General features: G+C 40.9%; 1 protein-coding gene and 1 long non-coding RNA gene across 3 annotated transcripts in view; one reads left to right on the top strand and one right to left on the bottom strand.

Moving 5' to 3' along the window:
- The window catches only part of PDK3 (pyruvate dehydrogenase kinase 3), a 38,199-nt gene extending 30,159 nt beyond the window's left edge, over positions 1 to 8,040 (bottom strand). Inside the window, exon 1 of the mRNA XM_081909023.1 lies at positions 7,777 to 8,040. Coding sequence (XP_081765149.1) covers positions 7,777 to 7,882 — 106 coding nt within the window. The 5' untranslated portion in view covers positions 7,883 to 8,040. The remainder of the gene's footprint in view (positions 1 to 7,776) is intronic.
- A 312-nt stretch (positions 8,041 to 8,352) lies between these two features.
- LOC309368739 lies at positions 8,353 to 20,440 on the top strand. Of its 2 annotated transcripts, XR_014167915.1 has the most exons (3): positions 8,353 to 10,625; positions 12,713 to 13,057; positions 20,360 to 20,440. It is a non-coding gene; the product is annotated as an uncharacterized lncRNA (long non-coding RNA). The 2 variants fall into 2 exon arrangements; XR_014167916.1 differs by lacking the exon at positions 20,360 to 20,440 and having other exon boundaries at positions 12,713 to 13,378.
- Positions 20,441 to 21,386: the final 946 nt, after the last annotated feature.

Below are 21,386 nucleotides of genomic sequence, written 5' to 3'. Positions count from 1 at the left end.
GGGTGCGAGGCTGCCAGCTCTACAGGCAATGGGCAACATAAATGAGATCCTGAGCCCCACAGTGGTGCTACAGAAAGAATGTACAGTGGTACCTCAGATTAAGTACTGAATTCGTTCCAGAGGTCCGTACTTAACCTGAAACTGTTCTTAACCTGAAGCACCACTTTAGCTAATGGGGCCTCCTGCTGCCGCTGTGTCACCGCTGCACGATTTCTGTTCTCATTCTAAAGCAAAGTTCTTAACCTGAAGCACTATTTCTGGGTTAGCGGAGTCTGTAACCTGAAGCATATGTAACCCAAGGTACCATTGTAGTTGGTCAAGGGAGCCGTGGATTCAAAAAGGTTGAAAACCTCTGGCACAGGAAGAAAATTGCTACTGGCTTCTGCAGTCTAACAGGTAGTATTTTGGTGTCTCACTTAATCATTTAATCTGAATTTGTGAGAGGAAATGTATGCGAGCCCTACTGAAATTAACGTATACTATATTGTGAAGTAGGTAAATTATACCAAATGCAATTCATTAACACTGTCATGCTGAAATCCCATTGACTTCCAAGGGGGAAGTGATTACTGTCAAAGCATTCTGAAAACTACTGGGCATCATCTCATGAGACTATTACTAAGGCAGAAAACAGATTGGCACAGTTGCTGGCAAAATCCAAAGAAAAATGGTTACATAAGAGACCTCTACTCTGGCTGCCAATTTGTTACAAAGCAGATTTTAAAGGGAAGGAAAACAACTACTTAGCTCAGTTTATCTCTGCTGAAAACAAGAAACTGCATGAGAGCATGCACCTAATCTTACATGTATAACCTCTGCTCAGTGATCTTGAAAAAGGACAAATCCCAGGCAATAATCCAGGGAAGAAATTCCTTCCAATACTCAAGAGGGGACTAAATCTAACTGCATCAATAATAATCGCCTGATACAAAAATTGCTATTATCCAATAAACCTTTTTAAAATATTAAGTTATGTGAATATATAATTAAGCCTGCTAAAAATTGTGAATGAGCATTAATATATTTTGAAACAAATAAACAAGATACAATGTATCTTCTTCATCCACACCCCATTTGCTAGAAATAGGCCTTCCAGTGCAATGTTTATCTGTGCTATTTTTCAGTCTTAGGCTGGGATCCAAAGACCCACGTGGGAAGCTTCCAGTTGTGCTACAAGGTCACCAAGTACTACCTTTCTAAGCAATGCCTTTCTATCCCAGAAGCTTGGGCAAACTTCAAGAGTGAATTTCAGTGCAGTTTGAGGAGCAGCAAGTAAGAAAATCCAAACAGGGAAGCCTTGACAATACATCTATCTAAGAGGCTCCTTGAATTCTAAACCTTTCATTTAAAATTCCAACTTCCCTGTTAATATGGCATTAATAATTAAAATGAGTTAAAATAGTAACAGCAAAGCCCTGCAATGAGAAGCAGCAAGATATATTTAGAAAATGTTTTTGCAGTCACCTTTCTTATCTCTAATAAATGTTTAACTGAACACTTAATAAAACTGGAGAAGGAAGTCCAAGCCCTAAGTGACATGACTTCAATATTTTCCCAGAAGTTTAAAAAAATAATTTGGAAAAGTTGGCTTGCTGATTTTTTATGGCAACTTAGATGATGTAATATTATTTAACATAATTTTCAACTTAGTATGCTCTTGTGACATTTTATGAGTGTTTTAAACGTAATCTGCCCAAAGGATGAAATATTCAAGTTCTTTGTTTTGGTTTGGAAAAAATATAGTGCGTATATTTTCTCTTTTTTGTATTTTAATCTGAGTGGGGAGCATTTTTCCAGTCCAAGGGCTGCCATTTCCCCTTGGACAATGATTCAGGGACCATATGCCAACAGCAAGTGTGGCCAAAGTGGACAAACACACTTGCTGTCACACACACCAATAGAAGCTTTTGTTTTGTTTGCAAGTGTGGAGGTGATACTGAGGGCTAGGCAGGAAGGTCCAACCAGCTGCATCTGGCCCATTAGCAACCAGTCTGCCACATCTAATTTAATGGTTAATTAAGTAAACAGAAGCTCAGTGGTTAAATTCTGCAGAACTACAGGCCACAGGTGTCGCTGCATCAATGTTAAACCATTAATTTTATCTCAATTTTTTAATCAAAAATTTTCAGTATACAAGGGGCTTAAGTGCTACTGACACTGATTTGAGGAATTATTTAAAATTACATTACAGAATGATCCTGAATAACAATTTTTTCTAGTTACTAACTTGCCTCCTTCCCATGCTTTCAGAGTTTAGGAACTCAAAAAGGGCATATGACAAGTTAATGTTCAAATAACCTAATCTAATCTTTAAACTGTGTTAGCACTAGAATGTTAGAACTTGAAGCCTTTACAAACAGTTTTCACTATCTTTTTGCCATAATTGCACCCAATTTAGATAATGAAAACAGACCACACTTGGATTTCAAATTTTAAAGGATTTCAAAGGAACGGACCACTATGACGATCAACATTAATGTAATGTTTTAGGTCATAAAATATGTATTTTAGATGGTTTTGTCCTTTACTTAAATGCATTTACACTAAACATAAAATTAAAATATACTTGATGTCCCCACCATTTATTATTTTCATCAACACGCACATAAAAATGCCTAATAAATACAGACACAATTCAGCATTCCTTATAGACCATACAAATCTAAGTCATTGCAAACTATATGAATACAGATAAGCATCTTGTTTCATATGTGATTAATAAATTTCTTAGTGAGAATTGCACACTGCTTTCATCGCAAACATTTTAAAAAGCAATTATCATTCCATGAATTGATTCTCAACTGCAGTTCCTGATCAAAAACATACAGAATACCTAAGTCGGGTTCTAGATCATATGAAATCACTGTGTCAATATGCCTACAAGTGGCCCCATTTTCCTCCAAAAATCAAAACCAGAACAAGACATCTTTGCTAACTCCAAATATTCTATGCACATGACTCAAAACTGATTACCCAGAATTTGGTATCCTGTTATTTATTTATCTTCAAATTACATTCTGCACTGGGAAATATGCATGTAACCCACATGGAGGGATATATAACACCAACAGTAAGTTTTTAAGTGATAAATATATGTTTCTTTTTTAGATATAATGACATTAGTCTTAGACATTTGTAGGGAAGTATTCCACATTGAACAAAATGCATCTTCAGGGATTAATATTTCCAAATCTCTTTTCCTCACACCATTACTTCTCTGGACCTGAAGTATTAGTTTTTTCAATTTTGTGATGTCTGTCTTGGCCACAAACCATCACTATTGATTGATTACATGACTAATTTCAATAATAATAATAATAATTTTGCACCCCGCCCATCTGACTGGGTTGCCCAGCCATTCTGGGCAACAAAAACCAATTTTTTGTCTTGGTTTATTATTCTTGTTACCTGATCATATAAAATTTCTGAGCCATTTAATGCCCTCTAAATTCAGAGAGGACCTTTTGCCCCTAAATGAACAATATACATAAATAGCTGGTATTGATCTATTAATCACAATAGAATTACATAAATGGAGGGGGGGATCCTGAACATAGGAATGCTTTGTCGTCGTCGTCCCCCAAACTCTGAAAAATGGCTTTTACTCAGTGGTTATAGCAAAACTCTCGTTTCAATCAATCATTTCAATACAGCTTCCCGCAATGCTTTCTATTTCATTTTATTAAGATTCAAATCCTTATACCATTCTTTAAACATTTATAATTTAGCTCTGTGCTAATATTTAACACTCCTGAGAACTTCATGTCTCCTGCATTCAGTGGTTTACATAATGTGGAAAGCACTATTCTAGCATTATCTCCTATTCCAAACAAACTTACCACAAAGCTTTTATCAAACTTGCCAAGTCAGCTTTTTCACTTATAAAGGAACACTTAGAAGTAGAAATAAGATTTCTTTTGGCTGAATGTTCCATTTATCAGCTGCTGTTGTGCTTCAGTTTAATTTACATCAGTGTTCTCTAGACTAAATTTCACTGACCAAAACATTATTACGATTAATACTTTTTCAAGGGAGAAAGGGAGAGATAAAGAAAGAAAAAGAAATCCATGTCCCTAAATATCTCACATATGGTAGATTTTCAAAAGTATTTTACAAATCTAGGGGAGCCAGTGCCTTGAAGTTTGATCCTAACCATACTGAATCATTTACAAAAATCTGATGCAGGTATATAATGAAAATGTTGTAGAGTATCAGACACTTAAAGTTATATCTAGTTGTCTGCAAAAACTTTAAATGTAAAGGTAAAGGGACCACTGACCATTAAGTCCACGTCCCGCAAAAACTTTATACTTTATATAAAAAGGCAACACAACATATGAAACAATTTAACGCATTAAAGATAAAACAGGACCACAGGAATTCATAAGAAAACTACCTCTCTTAGGGAAAAAAAGCAATGACAAGAAAATCAACATCTCATTCAGCCTACAAAAGCAAGTCCAAACAAAACCTTACTATATCCCCTCAAAAAAAATCTAGTCAGGCAAGGGCTCAAGGTGGCTTCCCATAGTAGAGAGGATATAGAAAACAACAATGCTTGGCACAAATCATAGGTGTGGAACCTGTGGCCCTCCAGATGTTGCTCAACGACAACTCCCATCGCTCCTGACCACTGGCCATGCTGGTTGGGGTTTATAGGAATTTGTCTACATCACCTGCAGAGTCACAGGTTCCCCACCTCTGATGATATGCTGTCCAGTTGCTATGGCCAGCCTTCAACAGTTCCACTCACCATAGCTGATACAGGTCTGCACTCTAGCAAGCATGACAAATGGCTAGTATCGTCCACAACTTTGAAGATGCAGAGGGAGGCACAGATTGCCTCAGTAGTTGAGCAGCAACATATTTGCAGCTGTGCAGTAGGTTGGGGTCTGTTTGGCAACTTCATGGACAAGACATCTGGACAATTTTTGCCATGCTAAACTGACAACCCCAAATAAGACTTTCTTTCTCCGGGAAAGGCTGTGAGGCTGGGTCTTAGGTGCTGCTCCTTGCAGTTGATCAAGCAGCAGCACATATCCACTTCCCTCTGCCTGAGTAGATTAAGGTAAAGGACCCCTAGATGGTTAAGTCCAGACAAAGGCGACTATGGGATGTGGCGCTCATCTCGCTTCAGGCTGAGGGAACCAGTGTTTGTCCACAGACAGCTTTCTGGGTCATGTGACCAGCATGACTCAATTGCTTCTGGCAGAACAGAACACTGTGACGGAAACCAGAGTGCACGGAAACGCTTTTTACCTTCCTGCCACAGTGGTACCTATTTACCCTCTTGCACTGGTGTGCTTTCGAACTGCGAGGTTGGCAGGAGCTGGGACAGAGCAATGGGAGTTCACCACCGCTGAGCAGATTGGAACCACCGACCTTCCAATCAGCAAGCCCAAGAGGCTCTGTGGTTTAGACCTCAGCAGCACCCACATCTGCCACCCATGCCTGAGTACCTACCTACTAAGTAGTAGGAAAAAGCTGTACTGTAATTGTTTTAACATGCTAAGGTGAAGTGTTTGGAGTTCCACACCAGGAAGTGAAAACCATTTAGTTGCAAGCCCTTGCTTTTCAAAAAAGCTCAGTATTCCCAAGACACAAACCACAGCAATACAAAAACACAAAGTGCACACATGGCCAAGAAGAGGGATATAAGATCCCAGAGTTTTCACATTACTATTGCTTTCTGGGAAGAATTTGCTTAACCTTCAAAACCCTTAGTGACTGACGCCTGCTGCGTGTCTCCCTGAGATGCTGATCTGTCAGCCAAGCATAATGTTTTGGTGAGGCTCTGAACAAAAGAGTGAATAATAAAATGAGAAAACAAAAAAAAAATGAACTAGGCAAGGACACAAAATGCATTTGGAATTAGATTTGGGGAAAGGTTTAACAAAAAATGCCTTTGCCCACACTGGATAGTGCCTTGCAAAACGCAGGCTCACATTTTGCATACTAAGACAAAGTCACACAGAACTTGCTGTTGATGGGACTGCCCACTATTATCACTGCAGCAAGAACTAAAAAACAACAAACCTGCCCCACTGTAGTTTTCTGTGGAGCCCAATAGAACACTTCCTTCCTCTCAGAATATATTCCCTTTCAGAATACTCCCAATAAGGCACTGGTGGGGAACGTCCAGCTCATGGGCCTAATTATGACTGCTAGGCTGTTCAGGGCAAAGCATGCACATGTTTCATCATATACAATGTCAGACATGAGGAAGTTCAAGCTGCAGCTAATAAGAAGAAGTATTAGATTTGTAAGTGTACTGCAACAGAGAAATGTGCCAAACTAAAGATGTGCCAACTTTTTTTAAAATAAAAATTAATAACTGCAAGAACACTTAAGAGTGTGCTCTTAATTTTTCCTTTGCAGCCACATCCTGAATTCAAGCCATGCCTGCAAAGAAGCATTTTTCATATTCTTTTGCAGGTGTGATTTAAGTTCAGGCTGCATCAACAAAAGAATTCAAGCCACAGCTACCAAGGAAAAAAGTTCATTTGCAGGCCTAGCCTGGATGTAAACCACACCAGCAAAGGAAGAATAGGAAATGCACTTAGAATACACTTCCAGTTCTTCCTTTTTTAAGAGAATCATGGTGACATCAGGTGACTGACACCTGTCAGTCTTACCGACATGCCAAAGTGACCCACTACCAGTGTAGAATTACAGAACTGCAGAGTTGGAAGGGACCACAAGAGTCACCACCTCACTGAAGTTAAGGAGGTCTGGGTTCAGTCAGTGCCTGAACAGATGACAGCCCTCAAAACATTATACCTCGCCTTTGGGTCCATGATAGAAAAAAGGCAGGATATACAGGTAAGCATATAGATAAATAAATTGCTAATCATGAAACCTTGTTTTGAAGTGAGCATTATTGTTCCAAAGTTAGCATTAAGTTGTCTAGATAGGATGGCACGGCAAATTGTGATTAGACAAAACCTGGAAATTTCAGTGGGCTTGAGCATGAGCCTTTGGGCCTGCTCCCAATAAGCCATGGTTTGGCAAATCAATTCAGAAGATCTGAATTGGCCCAAGGAATGTTCTGAAGACAGGCGATGCGGTTGCTGTTCAGTACCTGGGCAGGAAATCATCCACATACTTTATGTATGCCACCTTGAGCTGCTGGGAGAATATAATGAATGCTTAAATAGACTGAGGCACTGACACTGGTCAACTTTTCCCTGGATCCTCCTCTTGTTTTCCTGGTAGAGAACTTGCTTGCAACAGCTGCACCACACACAGAAATGAAGAGGTGGTGTTTCCTCCTCACATCCCTGTGTGTGGAGCTCCATCTGTTGAGCTTCTGCCTGCCCAGCAGCTGAACACTAACTTTCCTAACCATATTTACCAACTCAATACACCCCTAAAACACACACACACCCCTCCTACTGAAATGCAGTCGACTAATAAGTTTTATATACCAATCCTTCTTCATTGACACTTGACCCTATGGGAAAGCTCCTCAGAAGCCCCTCTACACCCCGGCCACTCTCAGGTCCTCAGTTACCCGGATTCTTCCGCTTGTCCACAACAACCCCCCCCCCGCCCCACCTCCGGCCTTGCGAAAGGCAATTCAGTGACGTCACACAAACACACCGGGGCGGCGCAGCGGGCTTCCTTCTCCTGCCCCCCCAGCCCCCCTCCCACCCCGCGTTCCTCACGGCTAGGAGCGAAAGAGCAGCAGCGGGAGGAGGAGGAAGCGGGGCCCGCCCTCCCGCGCTTGTTGTTTGGTTTGGCGCGGCGTGCAGGTGCCTCTCCGTCGTCACTCACCGAAGTCCAGGAACTGCTTGATGGAGAGCGGCGACGGGGAGAAGCGGGAGTAGTACTCGATCTGTTTGGGGATGGGGCTCTTCAGGAGCGCCCCGCACAGCCGCATGGCGCTGCTGGGTCGGTCGGCCGGCCGGCGGGTGAGGGAGACGGAGAGGAGCAGGAAGGAGAGGGGAAGGCGCGTGCGCGCGCACAGCAGCAGCGCCTGCGGGGCCCCTGGACGAACCGGCCGAGCAACTGCCTGGCGGCGCGTGCGGAGACTCACGCACGCAAAAGACCGCGGGCGCGCGGGAGGGGGCGGGGAGGCGAAGGCGCTCGCAACTGTCACTGCGGCCCAGCGGCCCCTCGCTGCCGGCCTAGCGGGAGGCGGCGGTATCGGCGTCCTTGCCCTCCACACGGACGCCCCCTCGTGTATCAAGGGGCCGGGCGCACCGCGCCTTCTTCCCGCTGCAGCCCGACCCGGCCGGTGTCTGCCGGCCGCTTAGTATCCCCCGGCCTTCTGACTGGGCGACGAACAGCCAGCATTGCCGCTGCCGCCTTCCTTTGCCTTTCTCGGTCGCCCGAGTAAGCGCCGCCTGCCATCACCATGACGCCCAAAGGCATGCGCACGCGCCGATGGGCGCCGGTTGGTTTCCGGGCCTACAGCTCGATTTGAAAGTGAGGAGACCGGGGCACGTGTGGTTTCAGACACATAACACGGATCGCTGCCTGAGGGCAAGATGCCCTTCTGCTTTTCTTTATTCTCCAAGAGCTTGTCCTGCTTCTTCACCCCCTTACCCCCCCACACACAATGCTTAAGAGCAGGGATGAAGGATTTGTTGCCTTCCAGATCAGTTTTTCTCAACCTGGTGATGGGGTGTCCCACATGTTGTTGAACTACAACTCCCATCATCCATTGCCAGCAGGGGCAGCAGTCAGGGATGATGGTAGTCCAAACCTATGACCAGAACTGAAATCATCATGTACCCTACGGAAACCATGATCTACGTCATATCACACACCTTCAGCTATCTTAAATATTACTGTCCATTTCTGGACTGTCTTAAAATTTCCTTCCCTTGAGCCAAAGTTTCGTAACAACCAACCCCTGATACGATTTTTTAAAAAGGAACAATTTCCCCTCTAGGGATACACTAGCCTGTGCTTTCTACAAGGATACTGACTGGCCCAAGATAAAATAACAAACATTATAGGCATGGAAACAGGCAGAGAAGGAAAGCAAAAGGAATCTAGCTAAGTCACAAGATGATTCCACTCTTGTACACATCCACCTGGTGTAAAGCAGGCTTAAAGAAGAGAGGTGATGCATGGAACAATCTTGTGGGAGAAAGACTTAACAATTTGGGCATCTACAAGATGCACAGTTATAAGAAAGGAGCTTCCTAGATCCATCCACCTTAAGGACGGCATGGACAGAAGGGACATGAAGTGCAAATTAACTCAAGTTCTGTAGGAAGGTGTATCAATAAAACTTTCCCTCCTCAGAATGGCAGGGTGGTCATGATGGGTCCCTGGCCAGTGAAAACTGACAACCTGCTGACTAAGGTATCCATTGTGGAGAAAGGCAGTGGCACTTTCCTAGCAAACTCAGTCTAATTACTGATGAAAGATGCTTGCTGGAGGAAACCTTCAGGGGAAATTAATGGCTGAATAAGGATATACACCAAGGTTCTGGGGACTAATTGGGTATCTGCCTATTCACCTTGCTCTTGCTGCTGCTGTGGGAGGTCATTCAGCTGAAAACAAGGTTGCCTCCTCTGTTGTTTCCAAGTACACAGTGAAGAATCGTTAAAAGGTTCTGAGGCATGTGTAGAATTCCAGTGAAAATGAGCTTCTTGGTAATACATGAAATCCATAGCTCATACAATCCCCAGAAGAAGCATTTGAGTCCTGCTGTGGGACCAATTACCCCACTCAGCACACAGCTTGAGTCATATGTTTTCTTGCAGAAAGTTAGGCAGATAAATGGACAAGATCCATTTCCAAATCTTTCAGTTCAGAAGAGTGATAAATACAAGCTTCGGATCTCCATGGTGGGACTGATTGGGCTGCTGTTGCTGAGGACTTGATCTGTAACAATGGATCTGACCTTGGATGAAGCTTGGAGCCAATCTACATTCTAAAGAATACTCCCCAGAGGAAGAGGAACACCGGAGAATTGTGTGGGAGAACAACTGGGAAATGGTTGAGCAACACAACCGTAAGACTGCGCAAGGGAAACACACCTACACAATGGGAATGAACCAATTTGCCGATTTGATTGATGAAGAGTTTAATAAAAAGATAGTTAATAATAATAATTAATAAAGTTATTACTTATACCCCACCCATCCGACTGGGTTTCCCAAGCCACTTTGGGCTTAGGTTCAGTCCTGAGTCATATTCAGTAATCAATGAATAATGTTTCTGGCAAACTCGAGGTCACTGGATGAAGTATGTTTTTAAGTGTATTTTTTTTAAGAATGCTTTGATCTGTTTCTACTTTGTTTTTGTTTTTAAATTGTATATCCGTTTGCTGCCCTGGGCTCCTTGAGGAGGAAGGGTAGGATATAAATTCAATTAATAATAATAATATGATGATGATGATGGACAAAGAAGACTATAAACTCCAACAGCAATCTCACAAGACCGCACACAGTGAGATGCCTGGTAGTTCTAGGAGAGCCCAGTGTGCAGTAGGAAGCAGGTAATTTGAATGCAAATCCCACAACTGGGAGATGGTGAGATTACCTCCACAAGCAGAGCACAGCTTCTGGATGTCATGCCACCAATGATAAATTTGAGTGGAAAAATAAGAATTGGCAGGACAAGAACCTACGTCTCCTTCTTCAAAGAACTACACCCTGAACAATGTGGTAATGGATGAGATACCAATAGAGAAAGGTACACGACAGGGATGCCCTATATCCCCTTTACTGTTTATATCGGTCCTGGAGGTTTTATTAAACATGATTAGGAAGGACCAGCTGGTAAAAGGAATACAGGTCGGATCCAAACAATATAAGTTAAGGGCATTTGCAGATGATTTAGTGCTAACTTTGCAACAGCCAGAAGCTAGTACCAAAAGAGTTTTAGAATTAATGGAGATATTCGGCCAGGTCGCAGGATTTAAATTGAACAAACAGAAAACAAAGGTGCTGGAAAAAAATCTAACAAAAGAGGAGAAAGATAGGTTTCAAAGTGAAACTGGGTTGGAAATAGAAAAAAAGGTTAAGTACCTGGGGGTAAATCTGACATCAAAAAATGTGAACCTATTTAAAGACAATTATGAAAAATGTTGGACAGAAGTTAAGAAAGATTTAGACATATGGTCTAGGCTGAAACTTTCCTTGTTAGGCCGAATTGCTGTTATCAAGATGAATGTATTGCCAAGAATGTTGTTTTTATTTCAGACGCTACAGATTCTAGACAAAATGGACTGTTTCAAGAGGTGGCAGAAAGATATATCTAAATTTGTCTGGCAGGGCAAAAAGCCCAGAATAAAATTTAAGATCTTAACCGATGCAAAAGATAGAGGGGGCTTTGCCCTGCCAGACTTAAGACTTTATTATGAATCAGCAGCCTTTTGCTGGTTGAAGCAATGGCTACTTCTTGAAGATACAGACATTCTTGATCTGGAAGGATATGACAATAATTTTGGTTGGCATGCATATTTGTGGTATGACAAGGCAAAGGTGTATAAAAGTTTTAAGAACCATATTGTCAGGAAAGCATTGTATAATGTTTGGAATAGATATAAGGATTTACTGGAAAGTAAAACCCCTAGGTGGTTGTCACCAATGGAAGCGAAAGCAGTGAAAAAAATTAACATGGACTCTAATTGGCCTAAGTATTGTGAAATTCTAGAATATGATGGCGAAAGATTGAAGCTACAAAGTTTTGAGAAGCTAAAGCATAAAGTTCGAGATTGGTTACACTACCGTCAGATAAATGAGACGTTTAAGCAGGACAGGAAACTTGGTTTTCAGAAGGAGAGGTCAAAGTTAGAAACAGAACTGTTAGAATCCAATACTAAAAACTTATCTAAAATGTATAATTTGCTGCTGAAATGGAATACACAGGATGAAACAGTGAAATCAGCTATGATTAAATGGGCACAGGATATTGGTCATGACATTATGTTTGACGACTGGGAACAGTTATGGACCACCGGTGTTAAATTTACGGCATGTAATGCCCTGAAAGAGAATATAATGAAAATGATCTATAGGTGGTACATGACCCCAGTCAAACTTGCAAAGATTTACCATCTGCCCAATAACAAATGTTGGAAATGTAATGAGGCTGAAGGTACCTTTTACCATCTTTGGTGGACCTGCCCAAAGATTAAGGCCTACTGGGAAATGATCTATAATGAAATTAAGAAAGTCCTTAAGTGGACATTTGTAAAGAAACCGGAGGCTTTTCTCTTGGGCATGGTTGGCCAATTGGTATCAAAGAAGGATAAGACATTCTTTATGTATGCAACCACGGCAGCAAGAATCCTGTTGGCAAAGTATTGGGAGATGCAAGAATTACCTACTCTGGAAGAATGGCAATCGAAGGTGATGGAATATATGGGACTGGCAGAGATGACCGGCAGAATCCGTGACCAGAGGAAAGAGACAGTGGAAGAGGACTGGGGGAAATTTAAAACATATCTAAAAAATTACTGTAAAATTGTGGACTGATAAGATGTTAAGGGGTAGGAAACAAAGAACTACAGCTGTAAATCTTAAAATTCAAGGAAATTTAAAAGGGACTTAACTAAAGACTGATTGTTGAGTTGCTCGAAAAATGGTAAAACAAGGATGTGGCGAAGGGAAGGCACGGGGAAGTCAATTTTTGTTGTTTGTTTTTGATGTTTGTGTTTGTCTTGTATTGTCATTAATATGTGTAAAAACTAATAAAAATATTTAAAAAACAACAACAAAGAACTACACCCTCATCCTGCCAACAGATGGGAGGGAGACACATAATGGAGCCCATCTAGTCTTCCTAGACCCAGCCTATGATATGCTTCACCTTAAAAATCTGAAGAGGCTCTCTGCAGAGCTATCGCTCACTGATGCTTCTGTGGGTCTTGTTGAACTGTTGCTAAGAACATGCTTAAACTACACTGGTATTTACTCTTGCACAAGAGCACTCTGGCATAATGGAATCACAGAATGGATTTATTTAAAAAGAAAAATTAGAAGAAAAATCCAGTTTCAAATGGTTACTCATAAGTGCATCTCACTGATTTCAGTGAGGGTTATTTTCAAGTCAGTTTTCATAGGATTGCAGTCCCTAGTTCATGTTATTGGTGAGTTAAAATTATTGTGTGATACAGATTTTCCAGCATATATTTATTCTTGTGCTATTCCTGCCCCCAAACATAGCATTTCATAACTATGATAATTTATATACAAATGTATGCTAGGTAGGCACAAAGTTTCTTGACATGCTTTTTTTGTAGTTAAATAATCAGGATTATTTAATTATTTTCTGAACCAAACATTCAGGATGTCAGCTTGCCATCTATAAGCTCTTAAGAAAACATTTTCTTCTTTCTAATAAAGCACTTGGTGGCCTTGCAAGCCGACAGTGGGCATTTGATGTAATAAACTTTGAGTAATAAATTTTAGGGTGATGTCAAAGCGGTTGAATTGTAGGTTAGATCAGAAAACAAGGAGCAAGTGCTGAACATTTTACTCCAGCTCTTGTCAAAACATTTAGTTCATAACATCTTGACAAAAAGGTTGTTCTTAGAATTATTGTCATTCCCCTTGAGAATCATCAAGTTCAGACTCTCAAATATTGAGAACAGAAAATACATTTGAAAAGTTAACAATACTGACCAGTAACCTGGGGGTGGGGGTGGAGCGTGTAAGGAGTAGAGTCAGAGCAAGAAGAAAGAATTACAGTCTGAAACTGCATTTTACAAAATTACAGAAAAAGAGATAGAGAAACAAGATACCAGGGAATTATACAGTTGCCCATCTGGAGCATCTGTCTCTTACAAATTATATTTTCACAGTGTTCATTTTTCTCAACAATATTCTAAGAAAAACTGCTAGGAAAAGTACAGTTCTTTTCAGCTGGATTATAGCAATAGATGGTCAAAAGGTATAAGAGCCACCAGGAGATCACTTCTTGCCCATTTTCTGAAGAGAGGAGACAATGCCAACATTCACGCTCCCCCAACTTAAAAACCCATCACTGTTTTCAATCACTTATCCTTTTGCCTATGGTGCTTGAAAGATAGGAAGGATGCTGCTGAGAAGAAACTTCAGCTAAAATAATAATAAATACACAGGAAAAAACCTTTCTCATTTCAGGCCTACCTGTAAGTCTGTACTTTATACATAAACTAACACACCTCATCCCAGGTTATGTGTTGAATTTTGTTTTGTTGATTTTGGACCAATTTTCCATTTTATCAACATCATTTCAAAGTTTATTCTCATCCCTCCCTCTTTTTGTGTCATCTGCAAAGTTGACAAGGATCTCCTCTAGCCCTTCGTGTAAATTACAAAAATTAAGATAAATTACATCCACATCATTCCCACAGAAAGAGATATGATTAGTCTGGCAGGTTTTATTATTGAGTGCTGCTCTGGTTTCGCCAGAAGCGGCTTAGTCATGCTGGCCACATGACCCGGAAAAACTGTCTGCAGAAGCGGACAAACACCAGCTCCCTCAGCATTTAAAGCAAAATGAACGCCACAACCCCAGAGTTGTTCACAACTGGACTTAATTGTCAGGGGTCCCTCTACCTTTACTTTTATGCTGGCTTCTACTAATCACTGCATTGTTATCAATATGCTTACAAACTGAAGCCTTGCTCTAGTATCTCCCCTGGTATTGAAGTCAGACTGAGTGATCTGTTGTTTCCTGGATCTTTCTGTGCCTCTTTTGTAACTGAAATCTTCACTGGAAGACTTCCTCTACTCTCTGATGTGAGGCAAGTACCTATGAGAAGCTATTAGAAAGCCTTTTGGGTAGTGGCGTCCCAGTTACAGAACACTTTCCCCAAAAAGATCGGACCCAATACAGTTTGCTGACTCAGGAAAGATTCTACATAGAAAAGATGATTGGCAATGGAATCTTATTTAAACACTGGTGACAGGACAGTAGCCTTCATCATCACAGAGAGAGCTGACCTCTAACATCCCACCACCGCTTTCCACCCTCCACCCAATGCCCTAAGTGTTCACTCTGTTCTAATGGTAGGATCCTATTGATCTTTTGGTGCCAGACCTATCTATATTTCTGGCCTTTTTAGATGCAATTGTAATCTTATGACCTATTTTATGCTGTTTGTGTGACTTCATGGCTTTAGCTTATGTAATGAGCAGACACTCTTGCCTTCCTTGCAAGGTGTAGGACTGCTGAGAGGTACAGGTTGTGCAATTTATGGACAAGTAACACTGCCACCATCCTCACTGTGTTACTAAAGACTGTGTACACAGTGCAGTTTAGTGTGCATTCAGTGCACTCCATATGCTGGTTGTTTCTGTGTTGTACAAATAACCACAACCCCAATCTAAATGTGTGCTATTTCTTTCTATGATTTAATGCCTTTTATCCCAAACCAATTTTTATGCTAAAGGAGATTTTCAAAGTGAATGAATTTTCACTTCAGTCCACTCGTGCATGAACAAGAGAGCATGCAAACAGTAATTTTCTTGTGTGGGAGGGAGGGAGTTTAGTTACCCACAAGTGAGGTGATGTGAATATCCAATCAGATATGATCCTGGGATTTTCCAGATCCAGCACGTATGAAGGATGACCTTTCTTAATAGGGAAATAGCTCTTAAGATGAGTAAACACGATGATAAATCTCTCTTCACTTCCTGACAACTCCTTCTGTGTATTCAGCATGGTTTCAGCTTATTTACTTTTCTGGCTTCTCTCTGATGGAGAGGTGATTCTTAAAGGGCAGGGGTGTATCCAAGAGTTGACCAGGTTGACCCCCACAAAGGGCACAGGCCCAAGAGGGTGCAAAAAAGCATGTCTCTCCACTCTGGCTCGGGGAGTCCTGTCTGCCTGGCTCTTGCTCCCCAGGGCAGGCTGCTCCTCTGCTGCTCTGGGTGGCTAGACATGCCATTCTGCCTACTGTGGGCGCCTTTGCAGAGGAGCACAAGAAACACGGGAAAGGGGCACCTATACAGCTCCTTGCTAAGGGCACAAGGGAGCCTAGATTCACCTCTGTGAAAGACACAGAGAGTTAGCTTTGCTTTGCACAGAAATATATAGATATAAAATTTACATTTCAACTGTTCTGTTCTTTTTTGCAAACTACCTCGGGAATGTAATTGAAGGGTGATATAAAATATTTACAATGCATGAATGATTAAGGAGGGGAGGAAGTTGGAATACCATTCTCTGATGGAGCTTCTCGAGCTACTAAATCCATATTTAGGTATGACTTTCACTCATTTGGCTTGCTTAACACCCAGTGACCTTTCCCCTCCAAATGCTTGCATCTAAAATCTGTTTTATCGCCAACTAAATATCTATCCAGTTACCCAATCGGGGTGGATTTTTATTCTTGTCTAATTTCTACATTCTGTATTACAAAACACATTGAAACATACAGAAACTTGCAATGTAAAGCAGATTAGCATGTTATCTTTAACCTTTTTTCTGATAGCTGTGACCTTTAAAAACACACACTATTTGCTGATACTCTGCCATGGATCTGGGGCTTCCTGCCAAACTAGTAAAGTCAGGAGCATGTAGCTCCTCGGGGACATGCAACAAAATGCAAATATTTATTAAAAGTGTGTGAGGTTCCTTAATTTTGCTCTTTTCTGGACAGACACACACACAGTGCAAATACTAGTACATTTATTCGTCTTGAAGCAGGAGGAGTACAGAGTACCAAAGGTGAAAGTTCACATCCAGTTTCCTTTTTCTTGCTCTGAACGAGTTTGATATAATTGAGACCATCACACTGTGTCTGCCCTAAATGAAAACGATGAATATTTTTGTTCTTTATCTAACTATCCTGTGGAAGCTCAATCCCCCAAAGTCCCCTTTATTTAAGTCATATATGCCCTACTATTTGCCGGAAGTTCTGCTGGCTGTGTGCCACCTGTAGATTTCACCCTCAGTTGCTGAAGACAGCTTCACTGTTCAGTCTGCCACATTAAAGCATCCTCTGTCCACTCCCTTTTGTTTCCTATTTCACTTTCTTAACTAAAAAGCATAATTTGTCTAAGTGATTTGCATTATTTCTATCTAAGAACTGAATTGCTAGAAAAGGGAAAAGTCATCAGGAATATAAATATTAGCATTGTGGAGAGGCAGAAGAGCCGCAGAGCCTTTAAGCAGTATAATTTAAATGCACCTCCTGCCATCTTTTCAATGGCTACACAACATGGAAGTGTTTTTTAATCACCGTGCTCCAGACTCCGAGCTGAAACATCCAGCTGACATACAACTTCAAACCGTTTTGCCTCTTCGGCTAAGGAAAGCTTAGAAGTCTCTTTATTCCAAACAAAACAGGATTAAAGGTGGGAAGATGTGGTGTTTGCTTTGAAAATGAGCAAATCTAAAGTAGCGCAAATGGCTGATAGCCTGTGTTTATTTATAGCTTTTCCACTGTCACAGTAAAGACCAAATTTAGTACAACACTAAGGAGAGGGAAAATGATGCTCACAACCATGTTGATGTACTCCTTGCAAGGAAACATGAAAAATATAGTGAAAATACAGTAAACTTCTCCTTATTCTGCATGTGTGCTAGGAGGAGGGTGGCCACTGCCAGACACCTCTCATTTTCTGCCTACTGTTTTTGTGTCTGGATAAGTGGTACTCAAAGTCTGGAAAGATGAAGGACTAGAATATAGCTATACCTTTTCCCACACCAGCAAGGATGCAAACGGTGCTTCCAGACTATTCCTGTTTTCAGGTGGGGCTCAGTCCAATACTGGCACATTCAGGTTGTACAATTAAAGTTGATTTGACACTCTTGTGCAGCAAACCCACTTCATTTTTGTGATAAGAAAAGTGTTAAGAAAATGTGCTGGGAAGTGTGACACAACGATGGCCTGACACATCGTCATATACTTCCCTGCAAATAAATCGGAATGAATGCTCACTAAACAGGTGATGTCTGAAGTGACCATATACATCTGACTTTGTACCTGGTGGAGGCTGCTTCATTAGGGCAAATGGGGCACTACCCCCACCAACCTCTTTGTGCTCTCAGCCAACCCCACTTTCTTTCAGTCGGGGGCGCGGGTCACTGTATGTCAGCATACTCCTAATTCCTCATATGATTCTATGATTCTATTGTGGTGGAGTCTCCTTCTTTGGAGGTCTTTAAGCAGAGGCTTGACAACCATATGTCAGGAGTGCTCTGATGGTGTTTCCTGCTTGGCAGGGGGTTGGACTCGATGGCCCTTGTGGTCTCTTCCAACTCTATGATTCCTTGGTCTCAGTGTTGCCTCTGGTAAAACTCAACAGGGAGAATGATAAGGACAAAATTAGAAATAGCTGGCTCTACCTGTCATTGACTCTGCCTACATCCATTGTTGATCTCCCTGCCTTCCAACCTACCAGTCCCAATGGCACCAGCCACCACTGATGTTACCCATGTCTCTCTCACTGGCATTGACATTGCCTCTTTTTCTGTCTCATGAGAGATACCAATTTCTTTGTAAAATTGGTCATTTCTTGTCTACAAGTGGAGCCAAGCTGATGCAGGATGCTAACTTGGGGTTCCACCAAAGATTATACTAGCGCACAGACTTGAAGAAGCTGTGGCAGTGCTGGGCAAGCTGACTTCCAGCTTTTTTTAATTACTGAGGAACCCCTTAAAGGTTACAGGTTCTTCTACAATCAGTAGGAAGATTAACATCCCTGATAATTGGCCATGATGACAGTAACAGAAGGGAATTGGAGTCCAACATCTGGAGGGCCACAGATGAGCCACCCTTTATTAAATAGTCCCATTATATTATTGCCAAAATAAGCCTCTCCCTCACCAAGCTATTTGCTTTTGAATGGTCAGCCATTTTGAATTGCTTGGAGGAAGGCAGAGGCAAGTCTGGGGATAAAAACTAAAGGGACAGGAGACAGACATGGTAAAAAGAGACATCGAGTGGAAATTCTGTTAAGGACAACTGGTCAAGAAGTCCAGAGGCAACCCAGAACTTCTAAAAATAGAAAGAGCTATGCCGAAAGTTCTATGATGAAACAGACATTTAGTTATTTGTGTATATGAGAGGCTAGAGGTCCACCAGATGAAATTGAGATGGAAAAACCTTACTGGGTCTCCGAGAACCTCATTTAGGAAACTGATAAGAAGAAGGAAAGTTTGGATTTGATATCCTGCTTTATCACTATCCAAAGGAGTCTCAAAGTGGCTAACGTTCTCCTTTCCCTTTCTTCCCCACAACAAACACTCTGTGAGGTGAGTGGGGCTGAGAGACTTCAAAGAAGTGTGACTGGCCCAAGGTCACCCAGCAGCTACATGTGGAGGAGCGGAGACGCGAACCCGGTTCCCCAGATTACGAGACTATTGCTCTTAACCACTACACCACACTGGCTCATAAATAAAACACTGTGTTTTATTTCCCTTAAGGGAGAATGTAGATATATTTTCCTGTTATCTATTTTGTGGAAAGGTGAGTGCATTGCCAGTATTTCTTCAATGAAATGGGTATTTTGCGGTTCCCACAACACTTTCTTAGATTTCCAAGTGTGCTCCCAGTCTCAAAAGATTAGGGATCTCTGCTCTGTGTTCTGCTGTCTTCCCACATTTCCTCCAAAGGGGTGATGATTTTGTCCCGATGTGGATTTAAATGGTACATTATGTTGCTTCGGGCCACAAAACAGATGTGAAGACCATGTCCTACAAAAACATCATGCAATATTAGCATTGCAACAAATTTATTCACATACATACAGTGCTTTTTCTGGGGATACTCAAAGGTATGCAGTATTGGCACCTTAAAAAAAAAAGCACTGCATATGCCTTGTATGTTAAATATCTTACCAGAGGCAATTGCCTGCCTCAAACAAATTTAGGCTACAATCCTATACTCAGTTACCTGTAACTAAGTCAAATTTATCTTGATGGGACATTCCTTTGAGTAGACATGTGTAGGATTGCATTGTCAAGCTACATGATAGACATGCTTTCATATTTAAGTTAACTGTGAATACGTCTTTAAAGCTTGTAGCTTTACATATTTCTTTTTGTAACTGAAAAGAAGAGTTGACGGGGGAAATGTTCACAGTCATGTTGTAATAATAGCTGTCTACTGTTTTAAAATGCACATTTTGTAATATAAATTTGAAGGGGCTTTGTCACCTTAAATCTGCCAAGATTCTTTACTGTTACTATTTTTTAAGGCATAAAGAAGAAAGTTAATTAAGCAGCTGTGGGTTTGGAAGGGGGTTGTTTAATTCTTTTTATTGAGTTATAATATTATATCAGGTCCATAATACACAGAGTGCTAAAAGCGAACTGAAAAATATTAACATGATAAAAGAAAAACAATTGCAGTGCAGATTTAAAGTAAGAATTTATCTTTTGGAGATCATTTCAGATGTATGATAATTAAAATGTCTCTAACAAAATTAAATAATCTTTCTGTTTCATATTACAGTTCCAGGATGTAGAGGCACACAAGGAGGAGAAACGACCAAAGGAAAACAAGAATTTAAGAAACTCACATCAACTAGATCCACATCCAATAAATGTGTGTTTTTTCACATTGGCCTCTGAGTACTCTTAATTTAAATGCCAATTTTCCCAATAGTGTGATGTCCTATACTATTGTGTCCCAAGCATCTACGGTTTTAATATTAACATTTTTGAGGTTGACACAAATTTTTATAAGATGTTGATTATAAGTTGTATGTGCTGTATTTTCATATTTGGCATGTATTAATTTGATTTGAAATAAGTTAGTATTGTGAACTTCTGAAGTCTAAGATTATTATGTCTTCTCTGCAAAAATTTGTTATTAGATAGAAAATCATTTAATGTGACATATTTGAAACAAACTTTTTATGGGGGAAAACAACTTCACTAATATTTTTCTTCTGGAATCTTTATGAGTGTGTGCGTGTCTTTTCCTCATTCTACAAAACTTTTGTTAGATTTTGTTTTGATTTTTGCTCAAAACTTACATCCCACCCCATAAAGGGGTGGGGTTTTCATGCTATATCCTATTCTGTAATCCAAGTGAGTCAAACGGATTCTATAGTACCAAGTGGGAAGATTTGGACCTGTCACTGATTCAGAGAGTCCTTAAGCCACAGTTACAAACTGCCCTACAATATAAAAATCAACAAAGGTTGCAATCCTATACATGCTTAGTTGGGAGGGAACCCTGTTGTAAAGAATGAGGCTTTCTTCTGAGCCAGACAGCACTGAAAACGAATTGTTGAAAAATCTTAAACAGGGGTAGCAGTTTGATTTCCCACATCCAGGATTAATAAAACTGTGTATTGATCAGAAACCATCAAACGATTAGTTAAAGCAAAACGAAGTCTGTTCACTTCCTTCCCCTTTCTGCCTTTAAACCTTATTAACAGATGAAACACTGAGCAGGTAGGAAATCCATAACAGTGAATTTAGTGTGCCATCTAGTGACCATTTATTTTGTCGCAGGAACCACATACATCTCT

Source organism: Podarcis melisellensis (assembly GCF_964234715.1).
Source record: "Podarcis melisellensis genome assembly, chromosome: 4".
Lineage (NCBI taxonomy): Eukaryota > Metazoa > Chordata > Lepidosauria > Squamata > Lacertidae > Podarcis > Podarcis melisellensis.
The sequence above is the reverse complement of the archived record's forward strand: the minus strand, read 5'-3'. Positions and strand labels throughout refer to the sequence as shown.